Source organism: Thalassophryne amazonica, chromosome 21 (genome assembly GCF_902500255.1).
Source record: "Thalassophryne amazonica chromosome 21, fThaAma1.1, whole genome shotgun sequence".
Classification (NCBI taxonomy): domain Eukaryota; kingdom Metazoa; phylum Chordata; class Actinopteri; order Batrachoidiformes; family Batrachoididae; genus Thalassophryne; species Thalassophryne amazonica.
The window spans coordinates 34,899,211-34,923,158 of record NC_047123.1 but is presented as its reverse complement, the minus strand read 5'-3'; the positions used below and the strand labels follow the sequence as shown (position 1 = coordinate 34,923,158).

The following is a 23,948-nucleotide window of genomic DNA, read 5'->3' as shown; positions in this document are numbered from 1 at the left end:
TTTTCACTCAAGCATATCAAGATATTCCTGTAACAATGCTGTCTTGCTTCTCTGCCCTGTGACAGTTTCTCAGCAGAGGCAACCTCCTGAGCAAAAAATGAAATGTTAACCTATTTGAAGGTTTCATTTCCTGATTTTATTTTAAGTATCGTTTCATTATCATGTTCTTACTTCAGCATTAGGTCAGAATTACATTTTAAATTGGACTTCCCTGTCACTGTCACATCAGCCTGGTATATTTAAAGCCTTCAGATTTCACAAAACTGATCAAATTTACTTCCCCTGAATTCCAAGCATTATAATGTCAGTTTATTTATGTAACATGTTGCATTACTGCTCATTGTCTTTTCCTCATAATGCAGTCGTGCAGATGAACTACAGGAGGATACATATGTACATGCATGAGGTTTTGAGATACTTGTGACCTGACCCACTTACTTGATGCACATTCTCGGGGCACACACACTAAAAACCGTATGGTCTTGTTAATCACTTCAGAGGAGTTATTTGGTTACAAAAGCGGCATTTTTCAATTTAGAAGTGTTTATTTCTCACTAATGTTTACAAAATATATGGCAAGCATAGTAGATTTCTGTGGAAATAAGCTGTTTCAAAGCGTTTTCCGCCATCTTGGTATATTTTGTTCCAGCAAGCAACCCGCTGATGCCACACTGCCTTTCTTTACTCTGATTGGAAGTCGCCTTGTGCTTCCCAGCATTCCACATGATCTATGACGTTGCTACCAAATGTAGGTCATGGTGTCTGATTGCTTGAATTTCTACCCATTAGGGGTTGAAATTCTAAATTGTCTCCAGACGACACAAATTTTGATCATATTGGCAATATTATATTACGAATCCCTTATTTAAATGCTAAGGAATTAAATAAATTATTTTTATGACTTAAATCTTTAAAAAAAAATCCAAAGGCCATACAGCTTTAAATCTGTTGGTCACTGCAGTTGACCTCATATACCACATGGCTAATTGTGTTGGCTTTATGGTTTAACTCTGACATCATGCATTGCCACCATGCATCACAGCATTCATCACACCTCAGAACCGCCATGGGTCCAAGATGACAACCATTCAGGCAGGCGTCCAGAATTACCTGCTTATGAATCCAAAATGAATAGAAGCACAGCGTTTGTTTTGGTTCTGTTTCAGCCGCTGTGAACTGTGTCTGCTCATAAGAGACCAGAATCAGAGCCTCCGAGCTGTGGGGGTGACAAACTGCCGGAACGCACTAAGCGGCAGACAAACCGGTTGTTATTATGAGCTGTGAGGCAGCGGCATATGCACGGCAAGAATGAGAAAGTGACAGTTTCAGCGGAACGCCTCACTGCGTGTTTTATGTGGCGCTGCTGAAGGTGTACATCTTCATTCTATTTCCAGCACATTTGCCGTATTAAAGGGGAAATCTGGAATCCAAATGTGAAGAAACGTGTCGCACCACCACAAAAACATGGCTTTTCTGAAGGTTGCACCTCCAGCAATATTTTCGATTTGACTGTGAACAGGTTTTACACACAGTGGACCTCCAACTTGCTCACTATTTAATATTTGTAAATGAATTAGTGAAATATGTTGCCACCTTGAAAAAGAAAGTTTCTGTTTGGTGAAGAAATATATAATTTTGGGGGGGGGTTCAAACAATTTTTGAAGAAATTAGCTGCAATAGGCTTCTTGGGATGCACCAGAAGCCTACTGACTAATGATCAGAAGCCCCTACTTTTTCTCAGGAAAAAGGTCACCTTGGAAATGATGTGAATGTATCACCTGAACGCACCAAAATGTGTTTATCATTTTGTTGTCACTGTTGCATCTTAGGATGGACTTCAAGCATGGGGGAGAATGGTGACCTTCATCTGTTCTTTTTGGAGAAAATAGGTCCACTTGGCTGTGCATAGTCAGGTCCATAAGTACACCCTTTAGGCAACAGTACTAACCACTAAGACACCGTGCCGCCCAATGATTGACATACAGTAGTGTTCAGAATAATAGCAGTGCTATGTGACTAAAAAGATTAATCCAGGTTTTGAGTATATTTCTTATTGTTACATGGGAAACAAGGTACCAGTAGATTCATTAGATTCTTACAAATCCAACAAGACCAAGCATTCATGATATGCACACTCTTAAGGCTAGGAAATTGGGCTATTAGTAAAAAAAAAAAAAAGTAGAAAAGGGGGTGGTCACAATAATAGTAACATCTGCTGTTGACGCTACAAACTCAAAACTATTATGTTCAAACTACTTTTTTAGCAATCCTGTGAATCACTAAACTAGTATTTAGTTGTATAACCATGGTTTTTTATGATTTCTTCACATCTGCGAGGCATTCATTTTGTTGATTTGGAACCAAGATTTTGCTCATTTACTAGTGTGCTTGGGGTCATTGTCTTGTTGAAACACCCATTTCAAGGGCATGTCCTCTTCAGCATAAGGCAACATGACCTCTTCAAGTATTTTGACAAATCCAAACTGATCCATGATACCTGGTATGCGATATATAGGCCCAACACCATAGTAGGAGAAACATTCCCATATCATGATGCTTGCACCACCATGCTTCACTGTCTTCACTGTGAACTGTGGCTTGAATTCAGAGTTTGGGCGTCATCTCACAAACTGTCTGCGGCCCTTGGACCCAAAAAGAACAGTTTTACTCACATCAGTCCACAAAATATTCCTCCATTTCTCTTTAGGCCAGTTGATGTGTTCTTTGGCAAATTGTAACCTTTTCTGCACGTCTTTTATTTAACAGAGGGACTTTGCGGGGGATTCTTGCAAATAAATTAGCTTCACACAGGCGTCTTCTAACTGTCACAGCACTTACAGGTAACTCCAGACTGTCTTTGATCATCCTGGAGCTGATCAATGGGTGAGCCTTTGCCATTCTGGTTATTCTTCTATCCATTTTGATGGTTGTTTTCCGTTTTCTTCCACGCGTCTCTGTTTTTTTTTTGTCCATTTTAAAGCATTGGAGATCATTGTAGATGAACAGCCTATAATTTTTTTCACCTGCGTATAAGTTTTCCCCTCTCCAATCAACTTTTTAATCAAACTACGCTGTTCTTCTGAACAGTGTCTTGAACGTCCCATTTTCCTCAGGCTTTCAAAGAGAAAAGCATGTTCAACAGGTGCTGGCTTCATCCTTAAATAGGGGACACCTGATTCACACCTGTTTGTTCCACAAAACTGACAAACTCACTGACTGAATGCCACACTACTATTATTGTGAACACCCCCTTTTTACTTTTTTTTACTAAGAGACCAATTTCATAGCCTTAAGAGTGTGCATATCATGAATGCTTGGTCTTGTTGGATTTGTGAGAATCTACTGAATCTACTGGTACCTTGATTCCCATGGAACAATAAGAAATATACTCAAAACCTGGATTAATCTTTTTAGTCACATAGCACTACTATTATTCTGAACACTACTGTATTATTGCATAATACTGTGATTTCTTCTGGGGTATTACTGCTTTTATCTAAGTGAAGTGAGTATTCGTCCAGCCCTGACCCTGGCTGAGGTGTGTGCTCTCTAAGTCCTCTCTGGTTTTTGTTTGTGTGAGATGTGAGACACTTAGCTTTTTTAATCTTGCTGTTTTTCAACATTAGATAGATTGAGTGAGTTTGAGCAAATGGAGTTCTGTTGGACATCACTTCATGAGAGTGTCTTCATTAACACTGAGGCTAAATCAGCGGCTGACAGCAGCTGTGACCTGGGTACTGATCTCGAGTAGATTAAGGAGCAGATTGTGTGTCTGTGGACGTGCACTTATTTCCACCTACCGGCCATTCTCTCACCCCTCTTCTTGTTTGCAGCCGGACCCAATCAATACACCATCCTGGAGCAAAGATGGAGGATCTCAGCTTTATGGAGTTGTTACGGTCCCCTGTGCGTGCATTATGAATGGGTCTCATAAGGCTGTTGATAGTGTTGGAAAGCAGAGCCATAACAAAAGAAAAGAAGTAGTAGACACGGTCGTGGCAGTCAGTTCCTCTATCATTTCGATTACTTTATTGATCAGCCCACAGTGCAACAGACAAAATTATAATCCCAAAACAGACTGGAGGCTGGCTTGACTGTAAATTTAGCACATCTGAGAAAAACTCTGCAGCGGCTGGAGGGTTTATAAAGACTCTGCACTCTTACTCAACCTAAGACAAAAATGATTGAAGGCACAAGTGCTTTTGGATTAGTTTCGAGTTGACCTGATTTGGTTGTGATTAAAATGTTGACTAGTGATGATTAATAAGATTTGACAGAAATTAGACTGAAAACCACCTGTTTCAGACTTGAATCAGATCCACGTCTAATTCTGAAATAACTAGCAATTAATCTTGACCAATTTATTTTGAGAGAGAGAGAGATTAATAGTACAGGGAATAGTCAATCTTTTCATGTATATGGTTTTACTTGTCGGTCACATTAGCTACAAATGACGACGACAAGCAGTTAGTTGGCTTTGTCTTTTGATGGCCATTAATGGAATGTGCATGCTAAAATCCCCATATGATCTCTTGTAAATCACTTCAGAGATGTTACCTGGTTACAACAACAGTGTTTTTATATTTAGAAGTGCTTATTTCTTGCTAAACCTTACAAAATATGTGAGAAACATATTCGATTCACACAGAAATACCACCGTTTCAGGGCACATTCCACCATCTTGGATTATTTTGTTCAAGCGAACAATCAGCTGGCGTCACTCTGCCTAGTCACACGGATTGACAGTCATCGTGTCGTTTAGCATTTGCATGAAATAGACTTCTAGTATAGTTTGCTCCGCCAAAACTGGCCACTTACCGCCTCGAAACGCCCGCTCTGATTGGAAATGAATGGTAAGTCATTGCTTCACCTCTATTTCTTGCAGTGAGTGTCACTGTGGGGTTAAGCTACTCACATATCCCACAAAATGATGTCATTCTTGGAAGCTGTCATGTTTTTGTGCTTTATATCTGAAAACTGAATAACATTTCAGAATAAAAGTTTCTCCTGTGCCAAATACCAATTTTGCCTTCCTACCTTCTCTCTCTCTCTCTTCATGTAATACTCAGTTTGTTTTCTCTCCCAAGTGATGTCTAAAGCATATTGAGAGGAGAGTGCATGGCAAGATTTTTTTTTTTCCCAGAAAAACCACATGAAAAGCCCAGAGAGATGAAAGCAAAGTCATCCACAGTATCTCTGTGAAAATCAATGTCAAAATCCTCACTGTTTTATGTAAGACCACCATCTGCTGATTATCTTCATGAAGTATGTACAACCTGACAAATGCTTGCTTAAATCCAGTTCTGGCTGGTCCTTGTGAGACTGACATTTTTGAGACAGCAACATTGTTCTGGGTTTGAATCACTGGTCTGCTTTTCTTAAATCTAATGGTGAAACTTGTATAGTACTTAGAAAATATATATTTCCCTCAATAACAAACAATCCTGGAATTCTGTACTGGGATTAATATTATTTGGGTAATACCAATCAAACGTTTGGATGCACTTTCCCATTCAGCTGGATGGGAAAATGTGTCCAAACCTTTTACTCGTAGGATATAATTCGCTAAAACTTTTATTTGTTGACAGCTGTCATGTGATATGTGACTGACAGGTTTAAAAGCCAGTGAATTAGCTTTTGGAAAGTTTTAATGTCTAAAACATCCTCTTGCTCTTTGTGAAAGTTAAAAAGTAATACAGGATCCCATGTTGAGATGAGATGCATTTGCATTGGTCACGCATGCATAGATTTTTGAAAGCCAGATCCATTTCTAGGCCTTACAGCTTTTAATCTTCAGTCTGTCTCCTTTTTCCTGCATTTTCTTTCTCACACCATTTCCTTCCCTTCTGCTGCTTTTATTCCCACCAGCTCAGCTGTCTGTCACCACTTTCCCTCTTTTCTCTCTGTTGTCCCCCCTCTTTTCGGTGGTTCTCTGCGTTGGGGTCACTTGTGTTGATTTGCTGTCAAATCTTCCAGGATTATGTGTAATCCCACAGCAGCAAAATTTGTTTGCTGACAGCTGTGCTCCCTCCCAGGCTGTTGTTGTTTCCTCCACACGTTGCCCTATATACCAGAAAAAGCCTGTCTCACCCCACCCCTCCCACCCCCATCACCAACACCAATGCCAACATCAACCCACCCCAAGAAAAACCTTAATTTTCCACTTCAGTGAATTCCAGTTGACAATATTCTGCTTCCCTTTTCTCTTGTATTTTATTGTATTTGGCTGTTTCGGGGGGATGGCTCTGATTTCTGCTTTATGGATTAGAGGGCTGGGGCAAATTTTAATGTGAGAAAATGGGTACGATATTGTATGTATTCCCACAGGGAAGCAGATACTCCTGCAGGGTTCTCTTCAGTCTTCATGAGCACTGCTCATTTTGTACATTACCAGAGGATGACTCACTTCACACAGTCAGCAGGTGTTCAATCAAACTGAAATATAGTTGGGCATTTCTCCTTTTCATTGTGGATAAATTGAAGTTGAAACAGAAAATGACTGAAGAACAAATGGTGCCGTACCCACCGAGAAGATGTTATCGATCCAGCTGTTGTTGAATGTACAATTTGTAAAATTGAAGTGTAAATATTGCAGCTTCCCCATGTAGTACACTCACACAGAGTAGTGTTTTCGGGGCATTGTGCTCACCTGAGAGTCTTTTGTGGGCTAAGAGTTTTGTTAGATGCAGTCAGTGCTCTCCCCACCTGCCCTTAAACTAAAGTAAAATGTCAAATTACAAAAAAAAAAAAAAAAAAAAAATCAATCTAAAGTGGGCCCTAAGTGGGCTTGAGGATGTACACTCATTCAATCAATCTGAGTGTGCAAAGTAAAGGAACAACTATTATTATCCCATTAGTTATCTCCACTGAGGTGCCTTTGAGCAAGGCGTTATATTTTAAAATGCAGCTGCTCACACTGTGGTTGTACAGTTTGGACTTCCCCGTAAAATAACATATTCATACACTGGTAAATGTTGTATCATAGTGATGCACTTTGTCATGTTAAAAGAAACAGAAATTAGTACTATTGAAAGTAAGTTGAAAGCACAGTCCTTCACAGTGTTTCAAGAAAGAAAAAATAGTGATTCCCAATCCTACTTTCCACAACTGTGCCTTTGTGTCTTTTTTTTTTTTATATTGTTATTATTAAAAACAAACCCTGGGATTTGGAGGAGTTCTTTAAGATTATGTCTAACCTCAGCACCTGTTTAGATGCTGTATATTTATGAAGTACAAATGAAAACTATAAGCTGTTGTGTTGCTTCCCCAGGTGGTGTACAAGAACAATGATATCCGGCTAGAACTGTCCCGCCTTGCCCGCATCGTGGATCCCAAGATGAAACTGCAGGGGGATGTTGTATTCAAGTGTGAAAACGTTCCCACTCTTGACCCCATCAACTTTGAAACCCCAGACTCCCATCTGGCCTTGCCGAAATGGAACACCAAGCGTGTGGGCTCCATTTCCTTTGATTTCCGCACCTCAGAACCAAACGGCCTGATACTTTTCACCCACGGCAAGCCCCAGACCGGCGGGATGCAAAGGGCCAAAAGAACAACAAGGTGGATTTCTTTGCAGTGGAGCTGCTGGATGGAGGGTTGTACCTGCTGCTGGACATGGGCTCTGGTACTGTCAAGGTCAAAGCCACCCAGACAAAGGTTAATGACGGCGCCTGGCACCACGTAGACATTCAGAGAGATGGTCGCTCAGGTAAGAATGAACCAAAAGTAAATTTGATCGTAAGAAATGTAAAAAATGCAAATCTGACACCTGTCTGTGAGTGGGCAATATTTCATGCCCCCCCAACTCAAGACCTACTGCAGTTGCATGATGTACATGATTCTATCAACAATAATCCTAAATAGGTTATGCTTATTATCTTATGATTTTGTCCTTGTGATCTTCAAAATTAGGCCAATGTCACTCATCGTCAGCCTTGACCTAGACATTCAAGAAATGTATCCCTGCCTCAAATTTCGTAAACCTGCCTGAAATCTTCAGAATGTTATTGCCAGTACCCTACAGTGTTCATCACACACAGGCACTATTGTTGGCTGTGTGACCTTCAAAACTAGTTGAAGGCTTTTCCTGTAACTTCAGTGATGTATCCTTGCTCTTATTTGGTAACCTGACTTATTTCTTTGATAAGTTTTTGGGAGTACCCATTCTGGATATTTTGGCCCTATGACCCTCAAAATTAGGTCAAGTTCACTCATCACTCAACTTGCTCTAGACATTCATGGCATGCATTTTTGCTGCAAATCTGATGCACCTGTCTGAAACCCTCGGAAAGTTATTGAGGGTATAGTCTTCATCACACACAGATTCGAGTTTTGGCTCTGTCACCTTCAGTATTCAGCCAAGGTCACTCATCATCAAACTTGACCTGGACCTTCAAGGGATGCAACCCTGCTGCCAATTTGTTAAACCTGTATGAAATCTTTGAAAAGTTATGGAGAGTGCAGTATTTTGGATGCATGTACGGATGGACAGGACTTCTATGTTCCTGTGATGGGGACAACAAGCATGTGTGATGACACATACAAGGAAAAATAACAGCTCTCCAAAGTATTCCTCAGCAGAAAGTTGGTTTCTGCTATGAGTTGTTCAAGTAAAGTTGACCAGCTGGGTATTTTGGCGGCTGGGGTCTCGTTATGTCATTGTATTTGAGGTCAAGGATTCATGTATTGATTCATTTCAAATGAATAATTTAGGTTGCTCATTAGTGGTTGGTAGAATTCGGTGAGATGTCACACAGTATGAAGACGTGCATAAAGGAAAATAATTCTGGTCTTCAAAGGCGGATAATTGGACTCCTGTTGTTTGTTTGTTCTACATAAAGGTTGGAGATAGAATACTTAGTGCCGTGATGTGGCAGAGTGGGTGGGATCTCGTTTTGTGAGCTTGATCACACATGTCCAGTCGGAACAATCAGAATAAGTCCCACATCATTTCTTCATATGATATCACAGCACAGAATGATGCTGAGCTTATCAATAAATTCATATCTGCTGTGATTTATTTACCACCATAAAGCCATACGTCTTTCCAGATAGGTAGCGACTGCTTTTTCCCCTTGCTTACTTCCGCCGGTGTCTCCTGTGACCTCAGAACACGGCCAAATACACAAGAAGAATCAGCAGAAGATTATATTAGAGGAAAAAGGGTTATAAACTTCTGTTGCCTTGAGCTCCAAACCGAAACACAATCTCTGCATTACGCCGGATCCCCCAGAGAACTTTGGTGTGTTGTCTGTGCTGCAGCGTGTGTTATATATCAGGTTAGAGGAGCCATTTAGCCGCGTGTCAGAGTGCACTGCTTTGATTAATCACCGGCGCAGCCCCAGTGCGATAGCGGTGCAGAAAGTGGGATTTTCACCGAGGAAAAAGAGGAATGAGACATATATGGATACCAGGCTGAGGGATAGTAAGTAGAGTCATAATACACTTGTGGCTTGAGTTAAATGTTAATAGAAGTTGCAAGCGAATTAAATTCCTCGTCCTCAAGCCCGCGGGCGAACGCAAGGTGAATGTCACAGGATTGAAATGCGAGCGCTTGTGTTGCGCCATTTTCAGACACGTTAAAGCCGGTCGATCTGGGCAAATCTGAGCTTTTGATCTCTGTGCTGCTTTCACTTGATCCTGCCTTCTCAAAATGCGGTTAGAAAGGTGCACTTAACTGAAATATGAACAATCTCGCTCTCAGAGGACAGGAATGGATATGTTTGGCATGCACAGTTCATAATTTATGTATATAATGCATCTCAGGAAGCCATATGAAAGAACACAATTTACCCAGAGCCTCGTGGGGACACTCAGTCCAGATATCAACTGTACTTAGTCATTTGTTTTTTCTACTCTGCCATTGAACTGTGACTGATGAAAGCAAAGTTGAATACACAGGCTTTTCTGTTACAGCCACTTGGGTGTTTTGGTGGCTTCCCTCACTAGTCCTGTTCAGCACAGTTGCTCAGTTTCTGACTGTAGTCAGATTACTACCATCATTATTGTTTCTATCATTTACTGAACCATCGTTCTCCCTATATACCCTGGATCCCCCTCTGCGCATGTCCACATCCTGACATTTCATTGCTAATCCAATCCATCTGCATCACTCTCAAAGAAAATTGCAGAATCTTCACCTCTAATAAATTTCTGAATTGAGCGGAATAATTCATTAATTAGCACATAGTACTGAATGTGCATCAATAATAATCACGTTCACAAACAAACTGTAACTAGTGGTAACTGGTAAAAATACTTTTGAAAAAGAAGATACTTGGCGTCGGCTCATTAAAGCAGAACAGACGGCCACTTGAAGCCCTCGTGAGGAATATAATCAGAGGTAGTGCTAATGGTGTTTTGCTTTTTTGTGTGGAACAGCATTAATTTAAAATGTGCTGTTTGGGGCGTGTTGGTGTGCCGTGTCGGAAGAGTGCGTTTTGCAGTGCAGGGGTGTGAGAAAGAAGTTGACAATCTGCACGGTTTGCACCTCCATGTCACACAGACCAGCCTAGTCTGATATTTTCATCAACATCTTTTACAGCTTCCTTTGCAAAGTTTTTTTTTTTTTAGTGCGGTGTGCCTTGGTGGTACCAACATTTCTGATGTGTTGGAAGCAAAACTCTCTCCGTTTCTAAAGTGATTTTTTTTATCGTCAGAATGCTCAAAGTGTTTTACCAGCGTACCACTCACCCACTAGTGCAATTTAGGATTAAAAATCTTGCCCAAGGGCTCCTCAGTGGTGGTAATACAGGTGGGACAGGTGCTTCTTCACCCATATGTATTATATCCTCCTGGTGGATGGAGAGAACCTGTGATCTTTCAGTCAAAGGCTGCCTCTTCCGCTTTGTTGGGGCTTCTGATCAACAAAGTTTTTGGAGATTTTGAAAACTATACATTTTTAAAAAAGCTTATGAATTGAGGAATCTAAAAACCAATGCTATCATTTTTTTTCAAAGTTTGCTTTGGCTGCCATCTTGGATTTCCAAATTGCGGACCTTCAGAAACTAACTTTTCATTTTCTGACTTCTGGTTATTTGTGAGTCAACCCTTTATTACAATTTCCAAGAAGGATTGAATACAGTTTTTTAATAAACATTACCAAAGTATTTCCATTCTGGATTGGGGACAGTAAGGACTGATGATCTGATTTGGTGACTCCAAACCCAACAGCAGCATAGATTTTCTGAATATATTCTGCATTATGTGTGAATTTTGTGTGTGGGTCATGACAAAATGCTTCATTGTTCTTTTATGTCTTAGGCATCATCTCTGTAAACAGCCGCCGGACCCCTTTCACAGCTTCTGGGGAAAATGAGATCCTGGACCTGGAAGGTGATCTTTACCTGGGTGGTCTGCCTGACAACCGGATGGGCCTTGTGCTCCCCACCGAGCTCTGGACTGCTATGCTCAACTACGGTTATGTGGGCTGCATCCGGGATCTGTTCATTGATGGACGTAGCAAGGATGTCCGCCAGATAGCTCAGGCTCAGAATGTGACCGGCATAAAGTCATCTTGCAGTAGGTGGCGGGAAACAGGTGTGACAGCAACCCCTGCAAGAACAATGGAGCGTTGTAAGGAAGGTGGAATCGCTTCGTGTGGACTGTACCGGGACTGGCTTCTGGGATAGTACCTGTGAGAAAGGTAAGGTGTAGTTTCTGTCATTTTCTGTACATGCTGAATGCTTTTCATTCATTTCTTACAGTGGTGATTTTAAAGCCATGTTATTGAATTGTTCAAGGGTTTTCATTAAGAGGGTGCGGAAATTGTACAAGTGTCCACTGCCAAACACCTTGTTTAACACACAGTTGTTTTCTGGATTGGCAATTTAATTCGATTGTATATTCAGTGGGTGAGATTAGAATCTTGGGTAAAATTAAACCACAAATTCACAGATTCTCTTTTCCCATTGAACACGTTTAGTAGACTACATTATTTGCATTACGGAACTGCTGGTACCTTCTGTAGTATTGAAGGCATACATGTCAAACTTGAGGCCTGTAGGCCACATTGGCTCACGAGGTAATTGTATCTGCCCTCCAACATAATGTCTTCTGTCTGTCGCATCCATTATAAAGCACCCACACCAGTGATGCTACAAATCCCAGATTGCATTGCAATGGTTGGGGCATTGGCACGTCAAGTCAAGGTGTGCAAGTGCCGGTCCCATCCCCCCCGCTTTATTAACATATCGATGTTCTGAATTCTATGAGATGTCTTAAGAGAATTAAATTCATAATTCTGGATGAATAATTTGTCATAATAATCTGAAAAAACATGTTCATTTCACATCTGTTTTTTTTTTTATAAATATTGATGCCCGTTTGGCCTTCGGCTTGGACCCAGTTTTTAATTTGGGTCCCCCTCTGTGATTGCATTTGATATCTCTGATCTAATGGCAGGCTGTATCGAGGCAGCTCGTGATTGGGTACTGATGCAAATTCACATTTGAAAATTCACAGATTACTTGAGGTAAAATCAACAGATTGCAGAAGAATTGCATTAAATAATATAACATCTGTCCAGAAATTTCACATCATTCATTTAAAATAAAGTTCTTGTCTTGACAAAAATATGCTGTGTGTTGACAACTTTTGGAATGCTTTGTTTGATAAAGCAGATGTAGATTGTATGATGTCCTGAAAGTGTGAAAACAACGGTGATCTCGAACCTGTCAGTCACCAAACAGTGGCTTTTCCTTAAGAGGACAATGCTGTGAGGAAGTGCGACTTGGGACACTTTCTTCACAACATTTATGGTGGCTTTGCTGAAAGATTTAATAGGATTTGACTTTTCTGCCAAGTAGCTTTGGAAAACGGAAGCCATTTTTCGGGAGGAGGTTCTGAAGAGAAATGGAACTTCTTTGCTGGTGAAATGGGCTCTCCTCGTCTGGGTTTTAAGAGCTTGGATGCATTAACTTTTTATGAGACGGCAGAGATAGGGACACTCTAAGCTTTGGGAGTGTATGTTATCAGACTGTTGTTCAGATTGTTCCTCACTTTTTACAATTTTACAGAGATTTTCAAGGTTCAGTTGAGGGCTTTAAGTAGTTTCCTCAGAACTTGTGATGGGTAACGAACCATATTTTGTGGAGGAGTAACGAGGATCTACAGAGCTGAGTGTTGCTGGATATAATGTGGCTGTTGAAGGACAGATGCTAACTTAATGTGCTATTGATGATTAAAGAAAATATTCTTTAATCAAAGGAATATGCAAAGACTAAATTTAGGTATATAGTAAAACATATTCTGCTGGTATAATTCTTTCTACCTTGAAGAATTCAAATTACTTTGACCTCTATGGTATTGTTATGCTTAAAAAGAGAATGTAGCCCTTTTGGAAGAGTAGATAAAAGTTTAAAAATAGCAGGTGGAGATAAAGATTCAAACTGTGCAGTACATTTTATAATTTGTCTTGTATGAATACACTTGTCTGCCATAGAGGCTGAACTTGGAGCAGTAGCTGAGTTTGTGCGCCAGGGCTCTGTGATTGAGTTAACCTCATCTTACCCTGACTATTGTGTCCAATTTAATAGCGCTCTCATCTCATCTCATCTTGTATATGTACAAGAGAAAAAGACAGCTGTGAAAGCAGCAGCGTACTGACTGAGGAACACACAGGGAACCAGTGTGCCACATCGTCGTCAGCTGGATGAACATGCTGCTCGTCCCACAACTGTTAGACTTGTGACGAGGGTTAAGGGTGGGTTTTACTTCGTAGTTGCAGATGTTTGGGGACAGTTGTGGCCAATGAGGGCAGCTTTTGGGGACAGTTCACCCAGGCAGATTTGACCTGATTTCGCATCACTGAAGCATAAATCAAATTTTTCACTTTGGTTTGAGGCTATAATGTCAGAAAATGGGCAGTAACCTACAAACCCCTGTTGTCAAACACAATATTGGCTGTTGGTCATAAAAGTCAGGACATTTGAACACTTTGAAGAGTTACGATCAGAGATCTGAGGTACTTGCACCCATCTGGTTTTTGTCTGTTGAACTTTTATGTTGAATAGCACCATACTTCTTCATTGGTAGAGTCACATGGTTGCACATGGAAGTATATTTTTTGACTGATATGAGCCTTCCACCAACATATCGATAACGACGTTATTTTTGTTGGTATGAAAACTTTTATTTCCAGAATAAACAATGCAGAAAAAACATTTTTGCTGTTCAAAATGGTGTAATTTCATTGTGTGTAGGGCAGAGATGACAGTGCTGCCAAACATAGTTGGGACCCCTACACCCCTTGGTCATATTAGTTACAAGAGACAGCTGTTATTCATTTTCAATCGGAGGTGGACATTTTACAGCATCAAGACACAAGTGGTTGCAATTCTGCCAGCTAGGTGGGGCTAAAATAGACGAGATGTCTATATTAGGTTAATGCTACCATACCATACTAACTTTATTAATAAAGCACCTTAAAACATCCAGTGCTGACACAAAGTGCTGCATACTAAAAACACAAGACAAATTAAAATACAATAAAATGAAGATAAGAAGAACTACTAAAATGCAAATTTAGAGCCCAGTTTGTGTCAAAAGCCAAAGAAAAAAAATACGTTTTTAAACAAACTTTAAAAATGGCCAATGAGGGTGCCTCCCTAACACCCAGAGGCAAGCTGTTCCACAGTTTGGGAGCAACAACAGAGACAGCCCTGTCCCCTCTGAGTACTGAGAGATGCAACACGGCAACTCCCAATTCAAGTGAAGGCAGCATGATATACGTTGTTTGATTGTGGATTATATTCAGTTCATGTATAAACTGCAAAAAAAAAAAAAAACATGCCAAAATGTGATTTTTATGCTTTTCATCACATTAATAAGACACTGCATGCATGAGAACCTGAAAACTTGGAAACGCAAATCAAATTTTAGACATTTAATATATATTACTCTGGAACAAACTGGACAAACAGTGCTGTAAAGGACAATATTCAGTACATTAAAGAACAAACTTCACTGTCCCCCCAGAACGACATGAACAGGAAGTGATCGCAGTTCACAGCAAATCCCATTGAAAATAACAGAGAAACAACCTGAGCTTCTTGCATGTTTACATAAAACAAACACAATAACAACATCTAACAACCCAGATAATATATTCACGAGCGTTTTAGGCAGCCTTAGCAGAGAATCCCAATGCATTTCTCTATGTTAATGACATCTCGCAGCGCGGCGACCTCTTCGAAGTTTGCAAGATTTTGTGGGATTTGAAACCTCACTAGGGTGAATTGGCTTTTTTGTGCATCACGTATATTTGTATTTTGGTAAATTGATACTTTTTTTGACTCCCTAATATTGGTATCAGTCCATGCATATTGGTCAGGGTCTGTTGCAGCTCACTAGCTTCATCCTCTGTCCAGCCGTTCTTTAGCATTTGACACCACATTTCAGAGTATCATAGTGGCAGCAGGGTGAGCAGAGTGGGCTGGAGTTTCTCATGCCAGAAATGTCCTCCAGCTCTTCCTGGAGGTTCAGCTGTTGGGAGTTGTAATCCCTGTCGGTGCGCCCTGGGTCTGCCCTGCGGTCAGGGCCTGAAGCCTGAACTGCGCCAGCTAACTCCCACCAATGTGCAATGGTGCAGCACCTCAGTGCCCCATGGATGAGACTCATCTTGGCTGCTTCTGCCAATAATCTTGTGTGTCTGTTCATTTTTCCAGCAGAGGTGAGGGTCGGAGTCATACTAAACAATAACGAGCTTTGATTTGTTAGTCTTTTAATATATATCCTGTCTGGTGCTTTAATCCAGCAGTCCACTGTGTGGGAGGGGGAGTTGATTTATTTCCTTGAGCTGGACTGAGCAGTCCTCCTTCTGTTTTTATCTCAACCATCCAACCATCAGCTGCAATCTGCTCTAGTGCACGTGTGGTCTATGACAAAACCAGAATAACATCCTCTACAAATAACAGGATATGACGCCATCAGTCTTATTAACAAAATTCACTGCATAATTACTTAATTCCAATACTTGAGTTGCTCCTTTTACAGTTAACAGCAGAGACTCGTAGCTCTTTTCTGATGACATTTGATTGGAAAATGTGGATTAAAAAAGTAAAGAAGCACATGACAACGAAGCTGCTTTGTTTCAATGTACTTTCTTTTTTGTAGAATGTGCAACACTTGAAACAACATGGACTAGTAATTGTCATCCTGGTAGAAGAGGGTTTTTTCTTTCTCCTTCTCCTTGGTGCTTTTATGGGCCCCTGGAGCTCCCCAGTGACGGTATCAAAGAGCCGCTGAGATGTATTCACACATGGTGCTCGGTATTGATCTCAACCACACTGCACTGTACAACAGAGAAGACTGTGATGAGACGAGGAAAACGATACAGATCAATGCTCTCAGCGGTTGCAACAAAGGTTAGATATGTATATTCCAGAATGATTGGCCTTTGCGCTTTCTGCCAGAATGTAAATAAGCTCTTTTGTGCGTCTTTGTTCAAAACTCTTGGAGACCAGCCAACACACTGATATTATTTAATCCTGCCTATTTCATTTCCTTGTAACTTTGAACCACATTTCATTTGCATTATTGTTTTTAATCTAATATAAATACTTTGGAGTTGGGTCGGAAAGGCCACCCAGCTCGAAAATTGTGCCAGATTCAATTGTGGATCATAAAACTCAGAGTTCCTTACAGTCTTGGGTGAAATGGAGATGTGGTGGTGAGCAGTCGCTGCAGGTTTGACGTAAAACGTGTTTCTAGTTTTTTGTCAACTTTTGGCCCAATTCAAAACATTTATCATGAGAGTAGACAATGCACTCACATGCATTACTTTGATGAAGTTATTAACATTGTTGCATTACTTATTATGATTAAATGGGGCAAGTGCTGCATCTTCCAGACTAAAAAAAATGGCTCTTGAAGAGGGAAAAACCCATATATAAGTCACACTAGAGTATAAATCACACAATTTTTCTGTTATCTTTTTAATTTGGGATTTTTGTGCATCGTTGTGTACATTTTATTACTGGCATTTATTCTTTGATTTTGTTTAATGTTTTATTCCTGGGAAATCCCTACATAAATAGTCATTATAGATGTTTATTATTAATTAGGAATGTGTGATTTTTCAGTGTACAAGTCGCAAAGGCAACATAAAAATAGGGTAGTGATTCCAAAAGTAATCTTCCCTGGAATGTTGCTATTTCTGCTGAAATTAATGTTTTTTTGTCTACAGATTTCATAATTGGATCCTTCAGTTGTTACATTAGCAAAATGATGGTAGACGTCAGAAGCCTGTGTTTGTTCATTGGACACGATATGTCAAAAAGTAAGCCACACATGTCAGAAGCAAAAGTGGAGAATCAAGTTCAACTTTGACTCTAATTCAAACTGCTTCTGGTTTCTCTTTACAGATGATATTATTTTCAACACTTTATGATGTCATGAAGAGTTATTGTTACAGAGCACAAAGAAATTGTGTCTTCCCACCCTTCTCTTAGTTAGCAGAGGTAACTAGATGGTAAACTCAACTAAACTAGAGTGCAAACCTTGAGAGAGGAAGGCAGTAAGAACTCAAGACTTTTATCCCAATCAAATTTTATGCCACCAATAAAAGGTGAAATAAAAGGAAAACTCATCTCTCGATGTTAAATAAAATGAGGTGATCAAAGGAAATACACTAAGTTTGAATGACTGAAAAGAAAACCACTCTTCTTTGATGTAGAAATCTTTGCTCCACAGAATGTAAATGTGGACTGAGTTAGTGTGTGTGTGTGTGTGTGTGTGTGTGTGTGTGTGTGTGTGTGTGTGTGTGTGTGTGTGTGTGTGTGTGTGTGTGTGTGTGTGTGTGTGTGTGTGTGTGTGTGTGTGTGTGTATATAACACACACACACATGATCACACACCCTTTTTTGCTGATTGGCAGTGGACGGTATTCTCCAGTATCTCCTTTCCAAACTAATTGGTGTTGTCATTTTATTAATTTGGTTGCTCAAATTAGTAATCATCCTTCTTATGGTAGAGCAGCAAACACCTTCAGTGCATTTTGTAAGCCGGACTTTTTCATGCGGTAATCTGTTATCCTGCAGGACACACTCCATTGATGTCAGAATGAACACCGACAGTGTGAGTGGCGAAAGGGCCTGATGATACAGTTAGAGGTGAATTATGTGAATTAATAATTTAGCCAGAAAATTTGTATAACTTGCTGAAATAAGTTGACACGATGTGGATCTCAATCAGTAACGGTCTTAGGGGACAGATAATACAAAAGCTGAAGGTTTCTGTCTGAAAGCTGAATGTTTTATGGCCATGCAGCAGCAATTCATTCATTTTTCAAATGATTATATTATGGTGTCCTGAGAGAGACACATTATAGCAGGGGTGGGCATCGAGGGCCGAGACACTGCAGGTTTTCCATGTAACCAATCACCTCAGCAGGTGGGTTGCTGATGAGCTTCTGCTCTGAACATAAACACCTGGTTGTCAATGAAATCACCTGCTGAGGCGATTGGTTGCATGGAAAACCTGCAGTGTCTCGGCCCTTTATGGCACATGATTGCCCACCCCTGCATTATAGGAGCAAATGACTATTTTTCTCTCAATTAATCCATTGACTATTTCTCTGATGAATTCTTTAATCAAAACAATTAAGTAAATGTAAAAGTTAGAGAGAAAACTCAGTTTAATAATTTTCAAACATGCTCCTTGAAAGTTAAAACCTGAATTAAAAACGTCATGAATAAAGATTTTTACACTGTTTTATGTTTAAGGACCCCACTGCTGTGTTTAATTAATGGTCAAAAAGGTTTAAACAATCATGTGCACATTAAAAGTTCACTGCTTCAGACAGCAGATCAAACATTTTTCAACCATGTTTCCATAACTGTTATGTTCTATTTTCCTGTGAAAATCCCTCGAAAGCTACATACATCTATAAGAAAAGTGGTTAAACAGGTGTTGGAAGAAAAAAAACAGTAATTATTCATTTATAAATTAATCGATATTAGGTATTGTTTTTCTTTACGTTGTCATTGTTATTTATTTATTTATTTATTTATTTTTTGGCATGATTAAAAAATGCGTCAGTTAAAAATTTTAATGGTGACGCATTGTTAGCATCAACGTAATCAATGTTGTCAGTTAACTTTGTGTCATTACTTTCTGTGTGCTGAAGAAATTTCAATATCTGTGGCTTTTGGAGAAAAAAAAATCTCTCACCTGTGACATGTGAGATATTGAGGAAGCGGTGCTTTTCTACTAAACTGTGGTTTAGAGTTTTGAAATAAAAATATACTGAAGGTTTGGTTCTTCCCAGCGGTGACTTTGTCGACACCACTTAGCTCGAGCAGCAGCAACTCAGCTGAACACAGCGCGTCCGCTTCTCTTATCATTTCTCTCCATTGTCTTCTGTCCTAAATTTCTCATAAATCTTATTTTTAACCCATATATATATATATCATTTTAATCAACATGTGTGACTCTTATTGGGGTTTGCTTTGATATTTTAATTGTTAATCTGTGCTGTATAGAGCTTTGAAAACGTTAAAATATTTATTTTCTCCACATTGTCCTACAGAGAAAAGTGAGACGCTTTGGTTTCTGTGGACAGTCTGCAGTATTCGTCCATTTTTCTTTTTCTGAGTAAGGTTGCGTTTACGTGAGGGGTCGGGGAAGTGACATATTTCAGCTGAGTGAGCTTGTAACGTCACTGTGGAACCATGTCAGACAGAAAATTGGAGACTTTAAATTGACCGTAGGTGTGAGTGTGGATGTGTTTGTGTGTTGGCCTGTGACAGACTGACCGAGGTGATGGTCTCAGGTTTAAAGCAGTGGGCTTGTGACCAGAAGATCCTCTCTTCAAATACCTGTCAGACCTGAAAATCATTAAGGGCAAGGCGCTTAATCTTCAAGTTGCTCCCGATGTGCAGCTGAACACCTTGCATGGTAGCACCCTGACATCTGTGTGTACGAGAATATGAGGCGTCATTGTAAAGCGCTATGAGCTACTGCACTTACTAAGTGTGCCATGTTTAGTACCCAGGTAATTATGACGCTGTTCTTGTCTTATCTGTCTCAAATCTATATTTTACTTTTGCACCTCTGTGCCTCACCCTCTGTCAGGCATGTCTTCTTTAGCCCGGCCTATGAAACGTGGCAGCGGCTATGATCACAGGTCTGCTGTGGTAACACAAACAGATGTAGTATCACCATGGGAGCTGCCCTCTCAGCCTCTCTTCCTGCACACTTTATTTACACGGACAGGCTCACTGTTCAGCTTGAAAATCAGTGCACGCCGTTCGTTGTTCTGCGTGCTCATGATTTTGTTTTTGTGGCTCCACACTGTATATCTCCACATCCACTCGCACAATTTTCTGTTTTTTACTGTTGTTTCTGGGCACGCATGTGCACATTTCGACCGGCCAGCGAGGTGGTGCGCCAGCGGCCTTGCAGTTGTGTGATATGGGGCCCTGGCTCCGTTAGACCTTCCTTGTCTGGGTTGTGACCGGGAGCGTAGCCCTGCCAAACCCATCTGCCTGTGACGTGAATTCAAATGGGGCAGCAGGCTGGGTGCAGAACCAAACATGCACATATGGTGAAAAGAGAGAGAGGGCAGACGTAAAATGGCTATAAATGCAACACTGCAAATATTTTAACAAGCTTTAAATGATATTACTGGCCTAAGAAAAGCACCAGTTGAAATGCTAAATTCTTCATCATATTATTTTTATTCGGGTTGTTATTTTTATATCTTTAGCTGTGCTAGCTTTAATCCATTTCTACATTGTGAAAAGGATATTTTTATAATTCAGAGCTGATATGTGTAATTGCGCTGAATTAGGCGTTCAGGTTTCATTCGGTGTGTAAAGAGTGTTGCGGGTAAATGATTTTCTTCTTCAACAGCCTGCAGTCACAGAAGAAGAAGAAATTATTAAGTTCCTGTAATGATAATGTTTCAAGATGAGCTTTGTCCTATTTTTCCTTGTTGGAGGACAGCTGAAGGCTTTATTCCTATTTAATTGTTGCATTCAATTACAAGAAGTGGCTGCTCAAATATTATGTCTTGTGAAGAACTTTGCAAGACTTTTTTTCTTTTTCTCTGCACGTGTGCAGGTGTTCACGACCTGGCCCTCCACATGGAAATATGTCCACTGGGTGGCAGTGTTGACATTTAGTGCTTAAGAAATGACAGAAAAAGAAGTGCCAGTTTCGCTCCATTGGAGTGCTGGGGGTGTTGGCATTCCAGCAAGTCCTGCAAGACTTCCAGATGTGGTTGCTTCTGCTCCGCTGTTAGCAGCTTTGGAACGAGTTTCACTGACACCCTCTGCATGCCCAAATCCTCCGTTAAAATGGAATGTACCAAACCTGTGCTTATCCGCACGTTGCCCTCAACTTCTTGGATGGTGACACGAAGGTCATCCGTAATCAAAGTCTGTATTCTGTTAATTATTTGGTCATTTTGACTTGTGGATGGCCAACATCCACAAGTCAAACAACAACATGCCAACAACATGCTTTGCTCTCCACTGATATGCATCCATTTTTGAAGTAGTTATACTGCTTTTTTTCCCCACTATGCTCATGGCATCATTGCCAGAACCCTGCTGAATATTGTGATTGGATTCTGCTTGGATATCACCAAACTGTGGCAAAATTTGATGCAATAGCTTTGCTCACGTCGTTCCATCAAGTTATAGCAAATGAGAATCTGACGGGTGTTCAGTAGACGTGGTCATTCAAGGCGAACTGCGAGCTACTGATTTGCTCTGCAGGCGGGAAAAAATTCATGCATGCCAAGAAGGTTCCCTACACCTCCCCATCAAATGACAACTCACAGGCTTCATTTGTTTGCCTGGGAAAAAAATAAGGATGTTGCTCTCTTTTTTTGCATTTTTTTGTCTGCACTCATGGCAACGACTGCACGTCTGTCCTCCGGGGTGCAGGTGCTCTTGTCGCTGTCATTCCTGTTTTTTGAGAGGAGCATCTCAGTTGGGTGCAAACTCTAGAAAGTTGGGACATAAAATTAGCAAGTGAGAAAATGCATGAGGATCAGCACCTGTAAATGCAAAACCTCATTCCCTACCTGGAGTTGGCAATCAATGGGTTTCCTGCTGAGAACCATGGCCTCAGTAAAAGTGTTCAAGTACCTCGGGGTCTTGTTCATGAGTGAGGGGACAATGGAGCATGAGACTGGCCAGAGAATTGGCGCAGCAGGGGCGGTGTTGCATTCACTCTTCTGTACTGTTGTGACGAAAAGGAAGCTGAACCAAAAGGCGAAGCTCTCGATCTACTGGTCAATCTTCATTCCTACTCTTACCTATGGTCATGAGGGTTGGGACATGACCCAAAGAATTAGACTGCAGGCGGAAGCGGTCATAATGGGTTTCCTCAGGAGGGTGGCTGGTGTCTCCATTAGCGATAAGGTGAGATGCTCGGTCATTCATGGAGAGCTCGGATTAGAGGCTCCTTCGCATTGAGAGGAGCCACCTGAGATGGTTCAGACATCTGGTAAGGATGCCCCATGGGTGCCTCCCTAAGGAGGTGTTCCAGTCATGTCCATCTGGAAGGAGACCCTGGGGAAGACCCAGGTCCAGATGGAGAGATTATATCTCCACACTGGCCTGGGAACACCTTGGGATCCCCCAGTCAGAGGTAGTTAATGTGGCCCGGGAAAGTGATGTTTGGTGTCCCCTGCTGGAGCTGTTGCCCCTGCGATCCGTTTCCCAGATAAACAGGCTGAAGATGAGTGATGGGAAATGCACAGGATGGACAAATACAAAATCAGCGTATTTTACCAGTTGCGTGATATTGGTGTTAGGATTTGCTTCACACCTTCTTCCCATTCATACAGCCATCCATCTGGTCGTCACAGTTTATCTGGCACTGGGTCTCAGTTTGGAAGCCAAGCAGCATTAATTCAAGACCGCAGCATATTTGATGCCATCCGGTGATAGTCACCCCAGACTCACTGACTTGAGTCAGTCATCAGCAATTCAAGCTTCATGTTTGCACACTGTGAGTGCACATATTTGTGTGGGTTTGTGGCCGTGCATGGGAAGAAGCTTTTAGGAGCCTTTTAGGGTGTTGCTGACAGTTGTGTATTGCTGAGTGCTGTGCAGCTGATAAAGTAGCCCAGTTAATCAGGTAAATAGGCCTGTAATGAAGTGCGTTTGTCTGACGGTGTGCCAGCCGAGCATCGGCCAATCCCACTGAGACTCTCCTCTTTCGGTCTTTCTGCTGCATCTCCACAAACACAGGAAACACAGGCACATAGTCCAGAAATGCACACACCAATCCACTGGAGACAGATTGGATTTTGTCTAATGCATATTGCATTTTCCCTGACAAGATGCCACCGCCCACATACAGTAAGTGCTTGTATTTTCCCTGCTGTCGGTGCAGAAGAGCAGTGATGGCTCCAGGCCTGATCTGATCTGCTGATCAGAGGTGACATCACATGGTGCCAGGGTTCCAAAGAAGAAAAGGAAAGTTTCAACTTAACATGGTTCACTTCCTATCATCACTTCCAAAGGACATTTAGTTTAGGCATCATAAATGTTGTAAGATTCTTTATTAATTTAGTTTTGATCACTTTAATTACCCAGCCTGACAAATGTTGGGCAGTTTTAGGGAGAGAGACCCCATCTGTGTGTTTTTCCACAGTGGTGTTCGAGGAATTTGGTGCCATATTTCCACAGAGAACAAATAACTGCAGTTGGCTCACAGGCCGTCCAAACAGGGAAAATGCTCAACTCTCGCAAATTAGCAGAAGCATTTGGCCATTTTAGTTTTGTTTGAAGTCTTAATGAACAAATAATGCAAAGTTAACAAAAGTCCCTTTGTTTACGCATATAGGTGTTGGAAAGATTGAAAAGGTCATCCACTAGGGGGCAGATTTGTAATGTCTAGCTCTTGGGACATTTTTGTCACCTCAGATTTTTCTTTGTTGTTGTCATTCCAGCAGAGTATTTGTACTACTTCCACGGTTAAACTGCCTGC

At 40.9% G+C, this 23,948-nt stretch overlaps 1 protein-coding gene across 1 annotated transcript in view; it reads left to right on the top strand.

Annotated features, from left to right (window-relative positions):
• The window catches only part of LOC117502739 (neurexin-3b-like), a 460,000-nt gene that overhangs the window by 115,969 nt on the left and 320,083 nt on the right, over window positions 1-23,948 (top strand). The window contains 5 exon segments of the mRNA XM_034161843.1: window positions 7,271-7,517; window positions 7,520-7,708; window positions 11,263-11,520; window positions 11,523-11,597; window positions 11,600-11,644. Of these exon segments, the coding sequence (XP_034017734.1) occupies window positions 7,271-7,517; window positions 7,520-7,708; window positions 11,263-11,520; window positions 11,523-11,597; window positions 11,600-11,644 (814 nt within the window).